The sequence below is a fragment of the Heterocephalus glaber genome, unplaced genomic scaffold (assembly GCF_053883595.1).
Source record: "Heterocephalus glaber isolate CG9 unplaced genomic scaffold, H.glaber_assembly_v1.0 deba00001555, whole genome shotgun sequence".
NCBI classification, from domain to species: domain Eukaryota; kingdom Metazoa; phylum Chordata; class Mammalia; order Rodentia; family Bathyergidae; genus Heterocephalus; species Heterocephalus glaber.
This window is the reverse complement of record NW_028258346.1, coordinates 6,695,080-6,715,791: the sequence shown is the minus strand read 5'-3', so window position 1 is coordinate 6,715,791 and position 20,712 is coordinate 6,695,080. Positions and strand designations below refer to the sequence as shown.

Sequence of the window (20,712 nt, the reverse complement as noted above, 5' to 3'; positions counted from 1 at the left end):
ATCATAACACTTGATAAGCTGAATACAATGTCTAAAAGTCATTATAGGTAAAAGTCCAACATAGTATAGCCTACGGGAAGCACTGTTAACTATTCTCCTGTCTTTCTGGGCATCTCCAGGAACAATGACACTGATGAGCAGACAAAGCATTCACATATATGTAAAATACCTAGTGCAGAATCCATTTTCTCTGAAGTTCCCAAAGGGCACTGCCACACTCTGTCTGGGAAACTCTTGTGTCACTATAGCTGGCAGGCTCCAGCACTGTGAGCTGTCAGCACCTGCAGCAGAAGAAAAGCCCAGCAAAATCTGCTTCTGAAGCAGGGATGCATCCAGCACCAATGGCCCGATGTCCGGCATTAAGTCCCAGCAAGGAAGGGAGCTGGGTTTCACAGCAGGCTGCTCTCCCCCTGGGCAAATGCTGAAAGTAGCACTGTCTGGAACATGAAAATCCTGAAAAATGAAAAGACAATGAAGAGAGACCACATTTACTACAGCAATGCACTAAAGTTAAGCTTTTAAAGCACAGTTTCTAGGAAACTATAAGTATGTATTCTACTCAGAAATGTGGGAATATCAGCAATCCTGTTTCCATAAAACAATCTTAATGAGACAATTAAAGCAATGGAAGCAGAGCCTGCTTTTCTGGGCATCACGAAACATGAAGCTGAGGTGGGGGTGATTAAAAAGGTGATGCAAAGTTCTCTTTGTCTTCCAGGTACTGCAAAAACCCTGACGTCCCCGTGGTAGAAATGCTATGTACAGAGGAAAGAGTTCTCTTAGACAGATCTGGCTGCACTGAAAGGTGTGGCACACTGGAGAACTTCAGAAGGGACCCGAAGGAGATTTGGAACAGGAAACTGGAAGCTCAGAAGACAAATTTTGTTTAAGGCTCATCCTGAGGGAGGAGCAAACTGTGATCCCAACCCTCAGATGGAATTCTACAATTTTTGGCCTTTCTGCATTTTAGACTTAAAAAGGACCTTAAAGGGATAATTTATTTGCATCTCCCCTCCCCTCCCCTCCCTTCTCCTTTCCTTTTCCTTCCTTCCTTCCTCCCTTCCTCTGGTACCAGGGCTCTAGCATGCATCCGCTCTTTCACAGCTGAGGAAGCTGCTTTCCAGTGAGCCACACATTGCAGGAAGTGGCAAAGCCCAGCCAGAAGCCAGGCTTCCTGCTTCTGAGTTTGTGGTTTGCTCAACGTCCCAGTTTCCTCAGAGGGTAGGGATTGTCAGGTCTCTCCCTCTCAAAAACTCCCATACCTGCCTGAAGAAGGCACAGTGTTAAAAAAAAAAAAAAAAAAAGGAACACTCCTCTGGCAGGCAAGAGCCAGACTTCCCCACTTTCTCCACTTTCCAGGAAGCTGAGGAGAATCAGGAGTTCTGGGTGACACTTTTGCAGCTTCTGGCAGCAACTGTCATTTACTTATCTTTTTCAACCCTCACAAAACCTACATGGAATGCAAGATTACTCATCTTACAGATGAGAAAATTTGTCAGTGTGGAAAGCCCTGATCCAATGTCTTAAGAAGCCCTAGGATGAGAAGCAAGAAAATGATCAGGACACATACCCTCTAGTCAGATTCTCATTTACAGTGTGCATATTGTTGACCTCTATTTTCCATGTGGGCAATCAACTGGGTACTGCTGGTCACCGATTTATTTTTATCACTATCTTGGCCAACTGGGATGGAATTCTGATATTTTTGTAAATATCACAACATATTGTAAGCTAAAAAATATAAAGCTTTCATCCTATTTAATTATTCTAATGTAATTTTAGGAGCTGAAAGTAAGTGTTAAAATAAGTGCAGTCAAAAATAAAGAAAGATAATGCTATATAACAGTTTAAAAAGCATAAAATAGTTAACATACCACTTAGCATATTCTAAAATTTTGAAAAATTTCCTTACTCTCTTAAAACATAATTGTTCATTTTAATTACACAAAAAGCTGAATTACAATTTCCTCTTATCAGCCCTGGATTTATTTTCGCTTATTCTACCATTATGTTACTGTAAATGAGCTGGTATATCTTCAAATTCACTTTCTTCACGGACACAAGCTCACTGTTTCCAGATCTGGGGCTCAGTTCAGCCCTCATCCTTGGCCCATATGGCTCTTCCAGCGGCACCGCAGCCTGTGAGGCAGATGTTCTTTTTCATGCAAGTTGGGAGTCAGTTCTTAGGACCACTACTCTGCTAGCAGGAGTTTAGTGAGGTTGCTAGAGGTCTGTATTGGAGCCTCTGAGCAGCTGGGGTGCAGGCAGAACTAATCCAGCAGTCTTAGGATCTGCTGGTTTGTAGGATTACTGCTCATTGATTATTGTGGAAGCACTGACCATGGCATCCATGTTTTTAGTTACAGCAAAAATAAATAAAGATTTCTCTCTACCTATATTCAGTGTTAACATTTTGTTTGCCCTAGGCTAAAAAATAGTTTATCCTATTTGTTGTTAATTTATCAAATGTAGAGAACACAATCATATTACAAATTGCTTACCTCCTTTCCAGAATGTGGATTGGAGACAGATAACTGTGGTTTATAAAATATGTGATATGGTGTATTATTGATTATTGTAGTCTTATCTTCAATCTGAATAATTTGTATCCCTTGCTGTACCATGGAAGAAATGCAGAACTGACACAGCTGTAAGATAATTGAGGAAAGAGCAATTTTTACCATAAGGCATATCCAGATCACATGGTTATTCTTAAAATGCTATTTTATCTATTGGTTGCCCAGGACAGCACTAATTTTACATTTCTCCGGTGTATTTAATACCATTCCCTTTCAGTCTCAATAATGTCCTGGCCATTGTCAGGGGACAGTATTTACTCTATAATAGAGTACTTTCATCAGTCAGTTACTCTTGCTATTATTGCATAGTGACCAACATGAGACTTGCTTTTGGATTACTTCCTAAATTACCTCACAGAGTGTTTATTTATAAAGCACTTATATGTAATCTAATACCACTCATCTTATTCAACAACATTCAACCCAACATCCCTCCTCATGCTCGTCACAGCAGTGATCTCACAGAATGCCCATTATGGGCCAGGGAGAGTTCTGAGAACTCTGATAATGATGCTGATGAAAACAGTAATTATTGACCTTTATCTATTACGATATTATGCTTCTCCCATCAGCTTTAAGTACTTTGTGCATATTAACTTACAAATCACTAATAATACTTACATAATGTAGTTACTATTATCCCTATTTTACAATAGAGGAAAGTCAGGCACAAAGAGGCTAAGCACCTTGCCCAAGCTCTAGTTGGAGTTGGAACCCCATGTTGTGACTCTGGGGTGCTGTTCTTTACCACTACATGCACTGTCTCACTGCCTTACCATACTGCATAAAGAACTGATGCTCACAGAAGATGTGACTTCACTAAAAAGTACCCAAGAAATATGTGGTAATCTCAGAGCAGTAGTTTTCAAAAGGTAGTTGGAAGATTCACGGGGGAACTTCTGAGCAAGGGGACCCAAGGTGAAAACAATTTTTATAAAAATACTAAGTTACTGTTTATCTTTTCACTCTAACTTCCACATAAGTATAGAGCTTTTATTCAGAAGCTATGATATGTGATGTGATTACTCTGATAGGTAATGGAGAATGTTTTAAAATTTTTTCTCTTAATTTCTAATCTGATAAAACTGATAGAACCCACAGAAGCAAAAGGTCTCTGTGCTTCTCAATAATTTTTAAGAGTATAAATGAGAATAAAAAATGGGTTATTAATAAAGAATAATTGGACATCAATAAATGGACTTCCAACAGCTCATTCATTTATTCACAAACATTCATTCAGCACTCACTGCGGCTACTTTGTGAGGAGCTAGAGGTAATGGGTGCCTAATTTTATACTGCAACATTTTCCCCCAGGTTTTGATGGTAGTTCTCAATTTACAACTATTCAACTCTGGGTGACGCATGCTTATAGCTCTTTGCCACTGACACCCGTGTTACAGTATTCTGGCCAGCACAGCATCAACATGTGTTGCCCAGACAACTCTGAGGAAATGGATGCCAGTCTGAACACTGAAAAAAGACCAACTTCTTTCTTTAAAAATATGAGAAACTTATTTTTTAAAAAGTGAACACATGACCCTAACTTTCTCAAAAGGTTCTTCAAAGATGCTCATCAAAAAAAAAAAGAAATCTAACTTTTCTCCAGGGAAAGATCATTTGAATTATACCACTCTGCTAAAGTATCCTTTCTTTTTCTCATTTGAGACAGCTAAAATAATGAAGATATTTTAAGAACAGAATGAGACTTCCACATGGCATGCTGATAATGTACTTTCATGTATTGTTACTATATTATTCAGCAAACTGGTTTTCATAAGCTTTAGATTTATACTGAAATATGCACACTATTTGCATTAGTTAAGCAATAGACTCAGTATGTTTTTGTATAAGTCTCTAAAAGCATGAACACTTCCCTCTTGTAACGATAGTATTTTTGTTGTTGTTTTTTTGGTTTGCTTGTTTGTTTTTGAGACAGGGTCTCACTATGTAGTCCAGGCTGGCCTCAAACGCATGGTGATCCACTTATCTCAGCCTCCCAAGTGCTAGGATTACAGGCGTGCACCACCAAGACTGGCTCTGTAACATTGGTTTTATGGGAAAAGAATCAGTCCACATCATTTTGCTTAGGAAATAATCTATGCTGAAGGAAACTTTGTCCTTTCACTTAATGCTCTGAATATTAGCAACTCCACTTCCTGTTCTAAAAAAGGAGGCCAAGTACAATTTGTGGATATTTTGGAATAAGATTATTTGCCCCCACATACTATAAATCAAGTGACTGCTGAGTGTTCTGAAATAGAGCAGTTATTGGATAAATTATGTGACATAGCTTTTATCACTAGTAAAGGAAAAAAATACTATAAAACAAAGGTCTAGGAAGAAATAAAATGTTTCATTGTTATACATTATTGAGAATAAGTAATACCCAAAAAGGATTAAAATAGAAAGGATGAATTCATTTTAAACAGTTTAAAGGGTGGGTATGCTATTTCCACTGATTTTACCTTCTGGTGTCCTGGGAAAGCACCAAGTCTTATTTCAACATCAACAAATGCTTCTTCATCCAATGTCACAACTTCACCATTACCTCCATCTTTCCATTTTGGAGATGTCAGGTTATGAACCAGTTTAATTGCCACTGACTTGTGCACAGTATTTGTATTTGCCCAGTATATCCCAATTTGAAAAGCTTCCTAGAAAAATAATATCTCAATTTAGAATATTTTTCTTAACTATGACATTTTTTTAACCTCAATCCTAGGATTTTTAAAATACAACATAGTAGGGCTACTATGGCAAACAAATAGCCTCCTCCTCCCTTTTCTGGCGGGGGAGGTAATGGCAACATGCATTTTATCTTAGTTCCCAATGTCTTTTTTGACTCACAGTGAAATTAGTTTTTTTGGAACAGGGAAAAAAATGAATACCTAAGGCTTAAAAACTAAAGGTTTCATCTCATTTGACAAGAGAATAATATGCAACATTAGGTCTACACAGGTCAACATTCCAATTCCATAAGGTAACAGCATCTGATTATGTGAACAAAAAGGAAAAATGAACTGAATAAAGATGTTTATGGGCTGGAGCTAAAAATATAAGACTCTGAAATTGTTCTCTTTGAGAAAAATATTTAGGAGTTCCCTTTACTTTGTTTTTTTGTAGACCTACATGTCTTCTTGAAATGAGCTAGCTTTATAAATTTAATTTTCTTGTGATAGCATATAAAATCTTCCTGTAAAATTTTATTCTATAAATTAGGTTTTTCTCTAATGATTCCACGTTGTTATCATCAACAACCAAGTAAACATTCATAATTATGGACATACAAGTCCACTTATAAGGAAAAAACTCTGACAAAATGATTGTTTAGAAATCCTCAACACCTTACAGATTTCAGAGAATTTACAGGAGAACTGCAAAGAGTGCTTAGGGGGTGGATTAGCATATGTATTCTTGGAATAGATATGTATGCATGGACTAGATCAACCTTGATACTTGTCAAATACCCCGCACACAATGGAAATGAGAATGAGCTAGTACAACTTATGCATCAAATTTAATGATACCTTAACCAGGAATGCTGTTGATGGGGAAAAAGACATCTGAGAAGCTTCTGAGTATCAGAAAGCATTCCATACCCTTATGTATGCATCTATGAGACAGTTTTCCATATCTGATTCATTCTTTTAAGATCATAAATACCACCTCAGAATAAAATCTAGTTGTTGAGAGAAAAGAATTAGTGTTAGGTTTAAAAGTTATAGTACCTGAAAATTAGGAGGAATAATGATTTTGCCAGCAGGAACCTGTAAAACAATCTTCTCTCCTTCAAACAGCCAGAGGTCCCACTTGGACTGATTGATAAGCAGGGCCCAGGGTAGAAGTTCTATCAACAAGGTTCTAATATATGGCTTCCAGATTGACAGCTTCACTCGCATTGGGCTATCCCACTGACTCAGCTGTTCAGTCCTGTTCCAAATACCACATCCAAGAGACTCAATGAAACATGATGACTTCAGTATTCATGAAATATGCTTAAGCATTCCAAATACACAATGCTCCTGTATGATACTTCTTCACACCAGAGACATTCAATGCTGAATTTGCAAGCAGGAAAAAGCAACTTTTCATGCAATCACGTTCTAGATTATGAGTTTAAAAATCTATCAATTATATCTACTCAATGATAAAAAGGTCAGAAACTGACAGCCGTATAAATACCATTTCTGTACCATTTTATAGTATCAATATTTTTGTGAATGGTCACTTCTTAACATGTAGAAGTGTGTGTAGAAAAAGATTACTGAAGAACATTACCTCTCAGAATCCTTCTTATTATAGGGCCATGTGGGCTCAAGTGACTTTTCTGGCCCATAGAAATCATCAAGGATCTGATTAACTGTGCCTCCAGGGTGTATCTTAGTGGCTATCTGCCTAATGAGGGCTGTTGAGATGGGAACAGCACAATCTGAAGGATCATATTCTTCTCTAGGAAATGGAAGAAAAAACAAACTAAATAAGCCAAGAATAAATACCAGATTTCTAAAGTGGTCTACAATTTATTTTTAAAAAATCTAACTATAAAATATACTGTAGATCAATACTTTTTTGTGAGATTGAGTCAATTTTTAGTGACTTAGGAATTTATAACACAGTTTTTAGATGATCTGTGCCCTTGATTTTCCTCCCCAACAACCAATGCTTGGCTGACATTTCTAGTAATATCTTTGTCCACTATAGAAATCGTATGTAAATAAAATCTAAGGTTGAGCATGGTAGCATACTCCCCATCCCAGCACTTGGGAGGCTGAAGCAGAAGGATCCTGAGTTCAAGCTAGCCTAGGCAACATAGGCAGGTTGAAGGCTGGCCTGGATAACACAGTGAGACCCTGTCTCAAAAACAAATAAACAAGCAAACACAAAAAATAAAAAGAACACTCACTAAATCTAAATTAAATTACATTTTCTGATGATCCATCTGAGTTTTTCCTCAGCTTAATGAGAAAGGCTGACTTTTATCTAAAACTATAAGGCAGAATTTAGAAAACATTAGGCTGTACAAATTTCAAATAATATTCTCCTAAGATAAGAAAATATACAACAAAAATTCCATCCATACTCCCCTCTCCCTCAAAAGTGCAAAATTACTTTTCTGGTGAATTTCTTTGAGGAAAATGTATGTATTTTGTTAATACCTTGCTTGAAATGTGAGGTGATGTATAAGGTCAGGTTCTATGTTTTGCAGTGGCTTTTCCTGCCCCTTTCCTGGAATAATCTGTGTTTCACTCAGTCCTAGACTCCTTTTCTCCAAATGTATGATAATGGGGTCTGGAAGATGACTCCTCATGATAAAAAGAGGGCTGAACACAATCTATAAAAATAAAAGGACAGAACAACTTTCATATTTGCTTTGTTGCAGTATTCCAGCTGTTTGATGCTGAAACAAACTTGTAATAAATCTCTTTCCTAGGTCACTCTGACCTTAATTTATTTCAGAACAGGAAAGGTCAGAGTCATATACCATATTTTAGAGTTGGGAAAGTACTCACCATTCGTTGTTGTACTTGAGAGTTGGGTTCTAAAGTCAAAACTGTGCACCAGACATAAATAATGGAGCTGTTTGAAGATGGCACCTGCACATGAGAAGGGAAAGGGTCCTTTTAAATACAAAACAGCTTACTAATTAATCAAAGTAAGATACTGATATAAGATACTTTGTCCTCAGTTTTGAAGATGAAAAAGTTTAAAGTTATAGGAGAAAAGTAAAAAAACAACTAAGCAAAAAGAGACTTCATTATAGCATAAAGCCCTGGTGTGTGCGACTCTTCCAAAGTGTAACTTCCCTGCATCTGGGAAAGACAGAGATGGCAACAGTCTGAGAAGCACTCTTCAAAGTCATTCTGCTTTTTCAGCTCCTCCCTCTTTCTATGTATCACTTTTTTTTATTATGTATCACTTTTTTATAAATGAAATGCTGTATTAAGTAAAGAGCATATCGGGAAATTTCACTTTTAAAGCTGCTCTACTCTAGCCTGGATTGCTTCTCATACCTGGATGACAATGCTATCCTCTGCAGCTTTGGATTCCAGGCACACATCTCTTGACCAGTCTTCATCTCCTTTGGCCTTCACACATAACTCTGTCAGTTCACTGTTTTCCAGTATGTATGAAGGCAATTTCTTTTTGGGTGTCAGGCAGTCAAAATGTTCTCGAACCACAGCTTGTCCATCTTGGCCAATATAATGCTGAACAACTTTTAGTTCTATGCTTTCAGACAAGTAACTGCAGATGATCTGTCTTCCAGATATGATAATCTAAAAGATAATGTGTAAGTATATAAGGCTTCATCAATTCAGACTTCATTAATAATACAAAGGAATAAAAATTTGAAGAAAGAATGAAATTTGCTGTGATTATGTTGAGTTTGCAGTAAAGGAAAGACAAGAGGCAGGGTCCAGTGGCCACCTAGAAATACTGGTCAGATGCTTAAGAGAGAAGTTGGAGCTGGAGATAAAGACTTGTAAAAGCCATGCAAAGTGTGTTGACAGAGGATAGTTACCTGGAGGGGTGGTGGAAGCACAAACCCAGAAATTGACCAGTACTGTACAGGCAGGCCCAGAGTGAAGAGAAGAGGTAAAAAGGCTGAAAAAAAAGGGTTGAAGGAATGTGGAAGTGAATTAGAATAAAGTGTTGCTGAAGCCATGAAAGGTAACTAGCTGATGAGTGGTAGTTAATTTAGTTAAATAATGAAGTTGAAAAGCATGGGAATTGAACGCAAGCATTTAGTTCTGGTAACTGAAAGGGCAATTACGATCAATCTATTCCTTGAAGCTGATTTCTAAGAGTCTGTTGTACTCTAACCCAGTAAGAGATCTCTGTATAAGCCTAAACAAGTCACATTTGGTGAGATACTACCTAATTTTCATTTTATTTATTCAGTTTCTTCTACATTGTAGGAGTATGTATCCTTATAAAACACAGAATTATCCACTAAACTCACAGATTATCCAACTTTGGTCCCAGCTAGGAATATAATTCATGGCATGAACAAATGTTTAAGTTGGTTGAAAATGAGAAGATAATGAAAAATTTACTTTTTTTTTGGTACTGGGAATCAAACTCAGGGACTGGTGCTTACCAGGCAGATGCTGTGCTGCTGAGCTACATTCTCAGCCTGAAAAAATTTACTTCTGTGCAGTAAATACTTTTAGAAAGCAAATTCTTTTAAAGTATGAGTACTTACCATGACTGAGGAAAACAGAACTTTCACAAACTAGATTTCTTATTTATAACATTTTTTCAGATTACAAATATTAACAATAATAAACATACTTACAGACCTAAGGATGTGAAAGTTAACTTTAATGTGTCAACTCCACTGGGCCATGGAATGTCAAGACATTTGGTGAAACATTATTCTGAATGGATCTGTGAGGATGTTTCTTGATGACATTAATATGTGAATTAGTAGACTGTGTGAAACAGATGCCCTCACCCCACTGTGTGATTGAGCATTATCCAATCAACTGAAGACATGACTAGAACAAAAATGCTAAGTAACAGGGAATTAACTCATTCTGCCTGAGTACTTGAGCTGGGATGTTGATCTTTTCTAGCCTTCAAACTTGAACTGAATCAATGCTTCTTCTGGGTCTTGAAGTTGTAGCTTTTGGACTGAAATTTACACCACTGGCTCTACTGGATCTCAGGCTTTCAGACTTCGACATGAACAATACAATGGCTCTCCAACTAGCTGACTGTGGAGCCTGGGACTTCTCTGTCTCCATGATCACAGGAGCCAATTTACAGCCCATCATTCAATCAATCACTCCCCCACACCCTGTATTTATTCTATAACCCTCTTTATCTCATAGCAACTTTATAAAGAAGGTGTAACTATGACTACCTTTTCTTTTCTTTTTTTTGTTTTTTGGTACCAGGGATTAAACTTGAGATCTTGTGCTTTCGAGGCAGGTGGCAGAACCACTGAGCTAAATCCCCCGCCCTACTATGCCTATCTTAACAAGGCATTGCTGGGTGGTAAATAGTCTGGCCTAATGTTTGTGTTAAGAGTCACTCATGCAGTCTATCTCTCGTAAAATAAATACCTACTTATTAAGAACATTTAGATTCCATAAGACACAGAGTAAAGGCTACTCATCATACCACAGATGTGGCAGACCCCATTGGTTCCCTTCCTAATAGTGTGTTCCCCTTTCTCCTTGCTATTAAAACTCTGATTTGAGGGCTGGGGATTTAGCTCAGTGGCACCATGCCTGCCTCGAAAGCACAAGGTCCTGAGTTCCATCCTGGGTACTGGAAAACAAAGCAAAACAAAACTCTGATTTGGCTTGGGTATCAAAAGATAGCCAAGGCCTTAGGAGAGAGGGATGGCTTCCTTAGTCCCCATAGCTGTAATGTAACTGTTACAAGCTAATCCTGGTAACTAACTCCATTCTCTCTTTGCCAATCAGTTAATAACATGAAAAGGGAAGTTGTCAAAAGGCTCTAGAGAAGATTTTATTCCTTGATAATAAGGGAGACAGTTTAAGAAGAAAAAGCCCTCTTTTTCTGTCACAGAAGGTGTTATGAGAGATGGTTATAGCTTTTGGAGCCATGTTGAGCCCAGAAAGGTAACTATAGGAGGATGGCAGGGAAGCAAAGTACAGACAATTCTGAAGTGCTGAGTTAACCAACACTGGACCTGTGTTCTTCCTTTATACAATGTGAAAAAAAAAAGTAAAATGAGACTAATAATAGGATCTGCTATGAAAGTTAAAAAGCACATTTTATAATTTCAAGTGGCAACATACTAGATAATATATTAACTGTCATCAAAGGAAATCCGTAACCAATGTTCAAAATCAACCATTATTTCCATAAATAAATATGAGTAACTTTTTTTTTTTTTGAGACAGGGTCTCACTAAGTTGCCCAGGCTGGCCATATAATATGTGCAAACCTTCTGCCTCTGCCTCTCAAGTTATCTGAGGCTACCTGTGTACATCATGCCCAGATGAATAACTATTTAGGAATGAATTATTTTTTATCCAAAACAAGTCCACTAGATGAACGTGGTGATTTTTACCTTGTGCTATTTAAACAGTGGGGTTTAATATTTTCTTAAACATTTATTTTCCAAGTATTCATTTAAATTTTTCTTTTAAAGGAACACATTTGTAAAACCAAGCCATCCTTTGGTTATACTTCCCTTGGATACACTGGCCATCACAGTCTTTTAAAACCATGCTTCCACAATAACAAACCATAAAAGTCAACTGAACCTCAGTCCTAAATTAGCAAGCAAGCTTTTCTTTAGCATATGCTAGGGATTACTAGACACTCATGATAAGTCTTGTGATGCCACAGCAGGACCTAACTTTAAATAAGCGTGAACATTTGGAGGAAGTATTTAACTTTGTTCTTATTCTTGATATACTTAGGCCTGGCAACATATGTGTATGGCTCTTGCTTTGCAACCTTTGGACCCTTGGAAATTTGCAAGAGAATTTCACTGTCTTTCACAGAAACCATAGAATCTCTGCAACCATCTGGGACTTGCTTTGTTTAAAGACAAAGATACTCTTGGTGGTTTTTTTTTAATAGTTTCATTTTCAACTAAAAAGCCTGTTAAATAGGCTTTCAAGTTTGATAAAAAGAAAATCCAAAAATCTAAAATCTAAAAAGTGGCAAAGGACTACTTGGATGAAGGGAAATCCAAAATGGCTACTCATGGGAGTGGGGCTCTTTCATGGCTGTAAAGTTCAGGAGAGCTCAGTCTGCTTTTCTTCAAAGTGGCCAACTTATAATGCCTTTATTTTGAAAATTATGGTTAGAATTTCAAGATAAATTTATCAGTTGAAGACAGCTACTTATTTTTTTTTAATGTAGGGTTTCTCCTTTATACATACTTCCAGGTTTCACACTAATTTCCCTCCTTTCTCAAAGTCAGAAAGATGTGTGTTGAAGATTTCTACATATGATTTTACTTAGCAGGTTTCAGAACTCTTATTAGATCAGTGCCAAGAAGAATAGTGATATTAAAAAATAAGTCCAGAGCACCAGATGCACTGGAAAATGATATCTTAGCCATCATTAAAAGTGTATGTATAAAGATAGAAACATACACACATAGATATGTACATATGGGCTTTTAGACTGGTAAAGGTTTCTTTGGTGAAGGGATGAAAAACATAGAAGCAAGAATGTGTACACAAGTAGTTGTATAATGTACAAAGTCCCTGGGAAACATTAAATGTGGTCAATTTACATTTGACTGGGGGAAACAAGAGGAATATAGGAAAGGCAGAGTACAGATAACCAAGCATCAATGTTAAAAAGAGCTTAAGCCAATTCTCCATTATTCAGGGACATTTTAATGTGGTTAAGGTACATCAGGGATCTGCATACACTCACCTCCCCAAATAAGTTTTGGTAATTAGGCAGCTGCAATTTATTGCAAATTTCTAGGACCAGGTGGAGAAGTAGGAAAGAAGCCAAGATGTGAGGGAGGCAGGAATCCACAAAGGTCTTCTGAAGCTTGATTCCTTTCTTTCTTCCTAACCTCACCAATTGAGGAAATCTTATGTCTCTAATGTACCTTAACTTTAATCTGAATGCTAAACTACCCTGACAGTAAAATTAAATCCAACTGAAAAGGACATTTAAAAATTTGCTTGTGTGTGTCGGAGGGGTGGGGTGGGGTTTGGGGATGAAGGACATAAGTGAACTTTATGAGAAGTTTTTAGAAAATATATTTTTCAAATTACCACATTTTTTTGACATTTGGTAATATCTGTGCAGAAAAATTGTATATATCAATTTATCCCTGAAATTTAACATCATTCCTTGAAAATACATATGTATGCAAGAATGAGCCATTATTACAGTAACACAGAAAAGCCCAACTCTCATTACTCATGCCTAAGAATACTGCATTATAATAGTTGTAAATGAAGTTTACTGGGTTATGACAATGGGCTGGCTAGGCACACTGTAAGCACTCTGTATACACAAACTCTTCTAATCCTTATGCTAATTTCCTGGGGAAGGCACTATTACTATCCTCATTTTATTGATTAAAAGACTGATTTATAAAGAGGTCAAATAACTTGCTCAAGATCACATAGTTAGCAAGGAAACACAGATAGTTGCCTATGTATAATCTTAACCATCAGGACATACAATTAAAACTATTTCTCCACCTTTACTCTTTGGTAAAAGTTTTAGCAACTACATGCAAAAGAGTTGAAGAAACTGCAAGAGTTTTGATTAGAGCTATGGTTGTCAAAAATACGTGCCCTGGAGCAGTAGTATCAGTATCCCTGGAAACATGTTAGAAATGGGATTATCAGGACATACCCTAGACCCCCTGGATCTGAAACCCTGGGGGCAAGATCCAGCAATCTGTATTTTGGCGAGTCCTCTAGAGATTCTGATACACACTAGAGTTTCAGAACCAGTGGCTTAAGCTAGAGAAGGAAGTTAAGAGGAAACATATTAGCTCCCTTCACATTTTTGAAAGGCTACAAAAGAGAGGGGACTCATGGAATCCTCATAACAAACTTTTGTGTGCCAGCTCTGTATGGCTCACAGTTCTGAAGAATGGTAAAAGGTGGTGGAATGGTGAAAGATTTTGGTTCAAATTTTGGAGAGAATTTCCTAATAGCTGGTAGTGTGAGGGAATGGACTTCTCATCTGAACTAGTCAGAAGGAGGCTGAATGACCATTTCTCAGACTTGCCAGTGTATCGAAAAGTGGATGAGACATTTCTCAAAGAACATGAGTGATGGGATCAGAAAATCAGTATGTACTTCTTGAGCCCACCTGTGTAAGAGAGCTCTGAAGGCAGACAGGACTTAGAGACACTTCCAGTTCTTACGACTCTAGCCCAGAGCTCACACTAGTAGGCTGTCTCCTCATGAGTCCTTCAGTAAGATTCATTAATCCTGTCTTTGTACCATTATTTATGCTATCCTGTCTGCTTGGAATGCTCTTCTTAATCCAAATTCTACATATTTTCCAAAACTCAACTCAAGCTGCATCTTCTAAATTGCCTTCACACTTGCTATCTGTTGTATACATGGGTGGGTTTACATAAATTTGGAATTTAAGAGCAAAGATTATGTCACACATTTGGTATCTTCCATTTTATTTGGTTCCACTGTAAGCAATCAGCACATATTCTGAGAAATGACCAGTTAATTGAGAAAGCTCTTTATGCTTCTTTTCTGGACTCTTCTGCTATGGTTCACTTTTCATTTTTGTCACGCACAATAATGAGAACATCAAGTCCAGTTCTCTGATTAGGTGCAGACCAAGAATGCACATGGTATGGGGCTTACTGTTCCTCTTGCCAGTTGCTTCCTGCTTGTTTCTTGGCATAGGGCAATAGAAGAACCCTTATGGTTCCACAGGAAGAGCTCTCCTTTTCCAGGGACTGAATATTGTTTCTATCATGTCCTCAGTTCACATAAGCTCTAGGTCGGCTGCTACAATCCAGATGCACATGTATGTTAAAACTCTTATGACAAATGCAGTTATTATGTGTGCAGTGAAGTCAGTTTTCCAGTTTTAATACTTCCTTTTCTTCCTTCTACTCTTATCATATGCTCCATGCTTGAAAACCATCTTTTACAAACCACATTTTCACATCTTAAGAACACAAAAAAGTGTGAGATACTTTTTTCCTTTTGCAGTCTTAGAACTTCAAAAACAGCCAAAAGGAAGTTTTATAAAATAGGTAAAAAATATGTGCTGAGAGCTGAGGTTTTATATGCCAAGAGTTTGACTGCAGTTTTTACTACAGTTAATATTAACTCCTAGAAAAAAGAAGTTTGCTGGAGACCCAGGCCTCCTTAGTCACAGGAGAGTATCATGACACTTTCACATAGATTCTCCTCACACACATGAGAACCAACTCCTGGTTATCCACTGGTGGATTATCCAGAGTCCCCACAATCCTTTGCTTCTTTTCCTTCTCAACAAAGGCCCTTTGGCTATTTCACAGCTCATTAGCACCTCCAACAGAAGGTAGGTGCTGACAGGGAGAAGAGGTGAAACTCAAATCAGTAAATTTTACTGCTCGTTAGCAGCTCTTGTAAAAGATGTGGGACAAGGGGTTTGAACCATCATCATCATCAGGATCATCAACAAGTACTTATTAAGTGCTCATGTGCATGGTAGTGGTAGGTGTAACTACTGTGATATTTTTATTATCAATTATTTACATTTCTCTTAAGTTTTAGTCTCCATGACCGCAAATATTTAAGAGTTGTCTGGATCTGAACACAAAGAAACTTACCTGTTTTTGCACTCCACTGAGTTGCTGAATCTTGATGATGAGTGAAGCAGTGCGACCTTTGTACTGAATCGTTCTAATAAATGTCCCAGCATGGTCCACACTGAAGGGATCTGACCAACGCCAATTGCCCCAACCTTCAATACAGATGTGTAGCAGCTGGAGAGAAAAACAATAATCATCATAATGCCACACATGCCTACAAAAATCTAGTCCTGAAATGAAAGTTTTATTGCTGGAAAAACCTTTCTATTTCTAATATCTAGCATCTGCTTTCTTTCTAACCTGCATTCTTCATCTGCTTCCAGCTTATTTCATCAGGCTAAGAATAGCAAATATGCCACATAGAGTCAATGTAGTTTTCCAGATCACATTTTAAAGCTTCTTAAAAATAATGGTCCTATCAAGTAGTAAAAGGTCTATTTGAGAAGAGATCATTTCATTCATTGGGAGGACAAGAAGTTTTAAATGTGAGATCAAAGAGCCTTAGTTTTGGCTAATAATTTATTCCTTGTTATGGCTAGACAGTAGTTAAAGCTGTTTGGTGTGCAGAATTATTTTTGAGCCTACATTGCCTATTTTTTTTAGAAAGAACAAAATAGCAATTTGAAGATGAAATTCATTTAATATACTCTTTTTTTTTGGTACTGGGGATCGAACTCGGGTCCTTGCACTTGCAAGGCAGGCGACGGAACCACTGGGCTAAATCCCCAGCCCTATTTAATATACTCTTTATGAGATCATAATATCAAATTAGAAATGCCTTCAACATTTTGATATTTAAAATGTCTCTGTTCTTTCTTTTTGCACTATATATTTACTATAACTTTTACTAACTGAACCTCTCAATTTATACTTTTATCTATTCATTAGCATTCCCACTTTTAGTAATATCTGGATTTCCTTTGCAATTATTCAAATATTTTTTATTTTGACTACTAACCCATTACCTGCTGCTAGGAAAATCAGTTTAACTGCATAGATATTCCTTCAAAACGAGTAATAATTATTGCTTTTTTAGGACATATATTTAACTGGAAAATAAACAATGCTGTATATGCTTACTAAATATAAGGAAAAACTGTCATGTTAAGAGAGATATGTATATGACACACAAATATAATTTTTATATATCATTTTAACAGAGTTAATCAAAGATGAATCTTATGAAACACTCCCAACAGATTAAATAAAACTTTGAAAACATCCTACAAGAGCTATCATAATAGCTACAGTAAGCATTTACATGAGAATTACCACAATAATAAGTCTTGATGGAAGCAGATAATTTTTAAATTTCAGTCTTATGAGAAGCACTGATAACATGGCTCAGTTTAAAAATTTCCCAAGGTCACTGATCATCACAACATGAGGTTTGATAGATAACAAAAGTAGGGTTTTTTGTTTTAAAATACCTGAATAAAACATTTTTTTTTTTTTGGTACTGGTGATTGAACTCGGGTCCTTGCACTTGTGCAGCAGGCAGCGAAACCACTGAGCTAAATCCCCAGCCCCTGAATATAACATTTTAAAAAATTGCTTAATTCATTCCCTTGCTTCTAGTCTGACCTCACTGCAATTATTCCTCCATACAGTGAGCCTATGAAATCAAAAGGCTACCAGTGAGATGACCTCTGAAAAAGAAGGCTGACAGTTAAGGAAAAAAAAAATCCTGTACAGCAAATACCTTTTGGGAAAATATGATCTTATATACACTCTACAACTAAAAGTACCAGAGTATCTTTGATGTTTAAATATTAGTTACAGGGGAAAAAAGGAAAAAAGAAAAACAACAGTAGTGTTTGGAACCATTTCAGGTTTTTTTTTTTTTTAACAGCAGCAGTTGGGAATAAAGCTCAGGGAACACACAAAACTAAATAAAAAGCTGTTTTCTTTGGAGTGCCTGGTAGCTGGAAATGACAAAAAAATAATGAGGCAAGGTACTTAAGGTCAAGCTCACTGTATTTTTTCTGAATATTCTATAGGCTCTAGAGAAAGTTTTAATACACATGATGTAATTTTAATTGGTATGTTCATATTTGCATATGCACTTAGTTCAAGATAGCTGATAGCTGCTCACTTTGTGTACACAGATTTTTATGACTGTCTGCCACCAAGGAATATGCTATCAGGTTTTGCTTGGCAGCTATTTATTCTCAAAATGTTGGCACAGATACTTTATTTGAATTATGAAAGTTCAAATACAATTGGATTTAGTTCAAACAGAAAAGTTAAGTGTGAGAAAAATATTTGTAACACTTCTCCCCATACACATCATCAATTGAATAGTTGTAACACTGGACCTTCAGTTAAAAACATTAAATATAACAGGCAATTTGATGGACAGAATTTATTAGGAAAGGAATTACATTCTTAAGAGAGAACTCTACAGAAAGGAGCTCAGGAGGCACAGGATGTTTTGGTCTTCCTTCCTGTTGCATGACAGCCAGACCAGGGCACGTGTAGTAGTGCTCAGACACCCAGACACCAATCCCAGGTGGGAGGTATTTTTCCTGTTAGACCCATTTCACTAAGGTACTGAAATTCTCAATAAGAAATACTCATATATCTATTTTATTTCTGTACAGAAGGAAATATAAAATCAGGCAGAAGAATGTGAAATTTGTTACAGTATTTAATTTTAATGAGATTTCTTTCTACCATTTATCTAACACATTTTCATTACTGAGGTACTATAAGGAAGGTGATGTGCTAGGGACTATGGGGGAAATAAAGTTGAGTTCTTTGTCCTACTGGGAGCTTATGATCCCACAAGAACAAATAAGGCAAGAACAAATAGCCAACATGAGACAGAAAAAGAGGTGCAAAGTGCTACAGTCCTTCAGGTGATGGAAGGCCTGCTTCAGGCTGCTGTGATTAAGAAAGATTCATGAACAGCTGCATCTTAGTTTGGGCAGAATTGCAACTGGTAAAGATGACAGTTCATTTCCAGGCTAAAGAAGCAATATGAGATGTGAAAAAAAAGTGGGGGATAAGTTCAGACAAGCAGATTTAGCTGGTGCCCAGGACTGATTTATGAAGCTGAGGAAGCTGTGCTCTATTTAGGAATTAGTGGATAGTCTCTGAAGCCTCTGGCATAGTGAGCAATGTGTTGATGGAACAGTAAAAATGGCCTATGAAGGCAGAAAACCTTCATAGGATGAGAAGCACTGTGGGGCAGGGAAAAGCAATGGGCTTATCCCTTTTACCTGGAGTCAAGGAATTTCTAGGTTTTCTCATCAACTTGGAAATTTCCTTTGCCTCTTTTAAGAGTTCCTCTTACTGATCACTTCCTCTACCACATTTCCTTTCATCCAGGCTTTTCATTCTTTTTGCCTACTTAGCTAGTGTCTAGTATCCCATGGTAGGGGTAGTCAAAAAGGATCTACTCTTGTTGGCATTTTTTAATGACAGCTGAAACTAAGGAATAAGGTGGGGTATACAGTGGCCACAATTGTTGGGAGGTCCCAAGGGGCTATGCTTTCTTTTTTCAACAGTCTCTAGTAATGTGTTGGCAGCCAGACTAGATTTGTAATTTTACTACTGCAGACCTCAGATGGGAGCATGTACACCTTTTAACTCATTATATAAAATAAAACTTAAACAGAGTTAGTGATCAGGGAGTTAGGAATTAGCTCTGAGGACCACCCACAGTCATGTCCAAAGAGAGAATTCCCAGACTGATAAAGTCAGGAGGAAAGAAAAATAAGAAGAAATCTAAGAAAATAGAGTACAGTAAAGAAGAGAAAGAAGATTAAGTAAAAATTTTAAATGATGTATTGAAATACAAATGATGAAGGCACCAAATACTTTTCTCCAAACTTATATTTTATCACACACTGTGAAACTCTTGTCAAAATTCTACCCAATAACAACAAATTAAAATTTATCTTTAAACTCAGTTTTCTTTTGGGTTTTATAATAATTTACCCTGTAGTGATGTAATGTCCTGTAAAGAAACTGAAAATCTAAACAACTTCAAATTTTTTTTAATTCATTATAGAAATTTTATGGGTGCTAAAAATCAATATGGAAATCCAAAAGAAATAAACTGAATATATCAATTTATAAATGAGGTGTGGTTGAAAAATATAGTGAATATTTGCATTTTAAACACATTGGTATTAATCTCCCTCAAAATACACTCACTTTGAACATACTGATCCCATTGTTCTTGCTACTTTTTTTCTTTCCTTTTTTTTTTTGGTTTTTTTTTTGAGAGAGGGTTTTGTTATGTAGTTCAGGCTGGCCTCAAACTCATGGCAATCCTCCTACCTCAGTCTGCTGAGTACTAAGATTATATGTGTGTGCCACCATGCAGTCTGAAGCAGTTCTCGATGTCATTTCATCAGTGTCTTTAAGTTGTGCTGTCATGGCTCCCTTGATGTCCTGATGGATTCAAAATATTTACCTTTCATGGTCATTTTGACTTTGGGAAAGAGCCAGAAGTTGCATGGTGCCAGATTCATTGAATAAGGTGAATGAAGACGCAGTAATGTTTTAACCAGCCTGTTTCCTGCAAAGCTTTCCATTAGATGGCATTTGGCAGCAGCATTCACCATAGTTTTGCTCATATCTTGTAAAGTTACTAACAAATAGGACTTCCAGAACTGCCTCAGAAAGTGGCAAGAATGATGGACTAAGTTCGCTCAAAGTGAAAAGGAGTACTTTGAAGGGGATTAATCACAATGTATCTTTTACTGTAATACAATTTTGAGAAATTTAAACATTCATCACACATTTTGATCACACTAAGTATAATATGTTAATATTTGCAATTTTGTACATATTAATATATTACAATGTAGCTAACATTTAGTTGTTAAAATTTAGAACTTATCAGTATAAGAGCCTAGTGTACAGGACATTAAA

At 36.8% G+C, this 20,712-nt stretch overlaps 1 protein-coding gene across 9 annotated transcripts in view; it reads right to left on the bottom strand.

The window, feature by feature from the left end:
- Positions 1-20,712, bottom strand: part of Vps13b (vacuolar protein sorting 13 homolog B) — a 728,055-nt gene that overhangs the window by 44,939 nt on the left and 662,404 nt on the right. For 8 of the 9 annotated variants that reach the window (XM_087190742.1, XM_087190740.1, XM_087190744.1 and 5 more), the window contains 9 exons: positions 15,844-15,999; positions 8,591-8,854; positions 8,090-8,173; positions 7,736-7,911; positions 6,858-7,028; positions 6,308-6,509; positions 5,045-5,233; positions 2,502-2,648; positions 170-453 (listed from right to left, as the gene is read on the bottom strand). In XM_087190742.1, coding sequence (XP_087046868.1) covers positions 170-453; positions 2,502-2,648; positions 5,045-5,233; positions 6,308-6,509; positions 6,858-7,028; positions 7,736-7,911; positions 8,090-8,173; positions 8,591-8,854; positions 15,844-15,999 — 1,673 coding nt within the window. The remainder of the gene's footprint in view (positions 1-169; positions 454-2,501; positions 2,649-5,044; positions 5,234-6,307; positions 6,510-6,857; positions 7,029-7,735; positions 7,912-8,089; positions 8,174-8,590; positions 8,855-15,843; positions 16,000-20,712) is intronic. The other variant, XM_087190746.1, reaches the window with a different exon arrangement.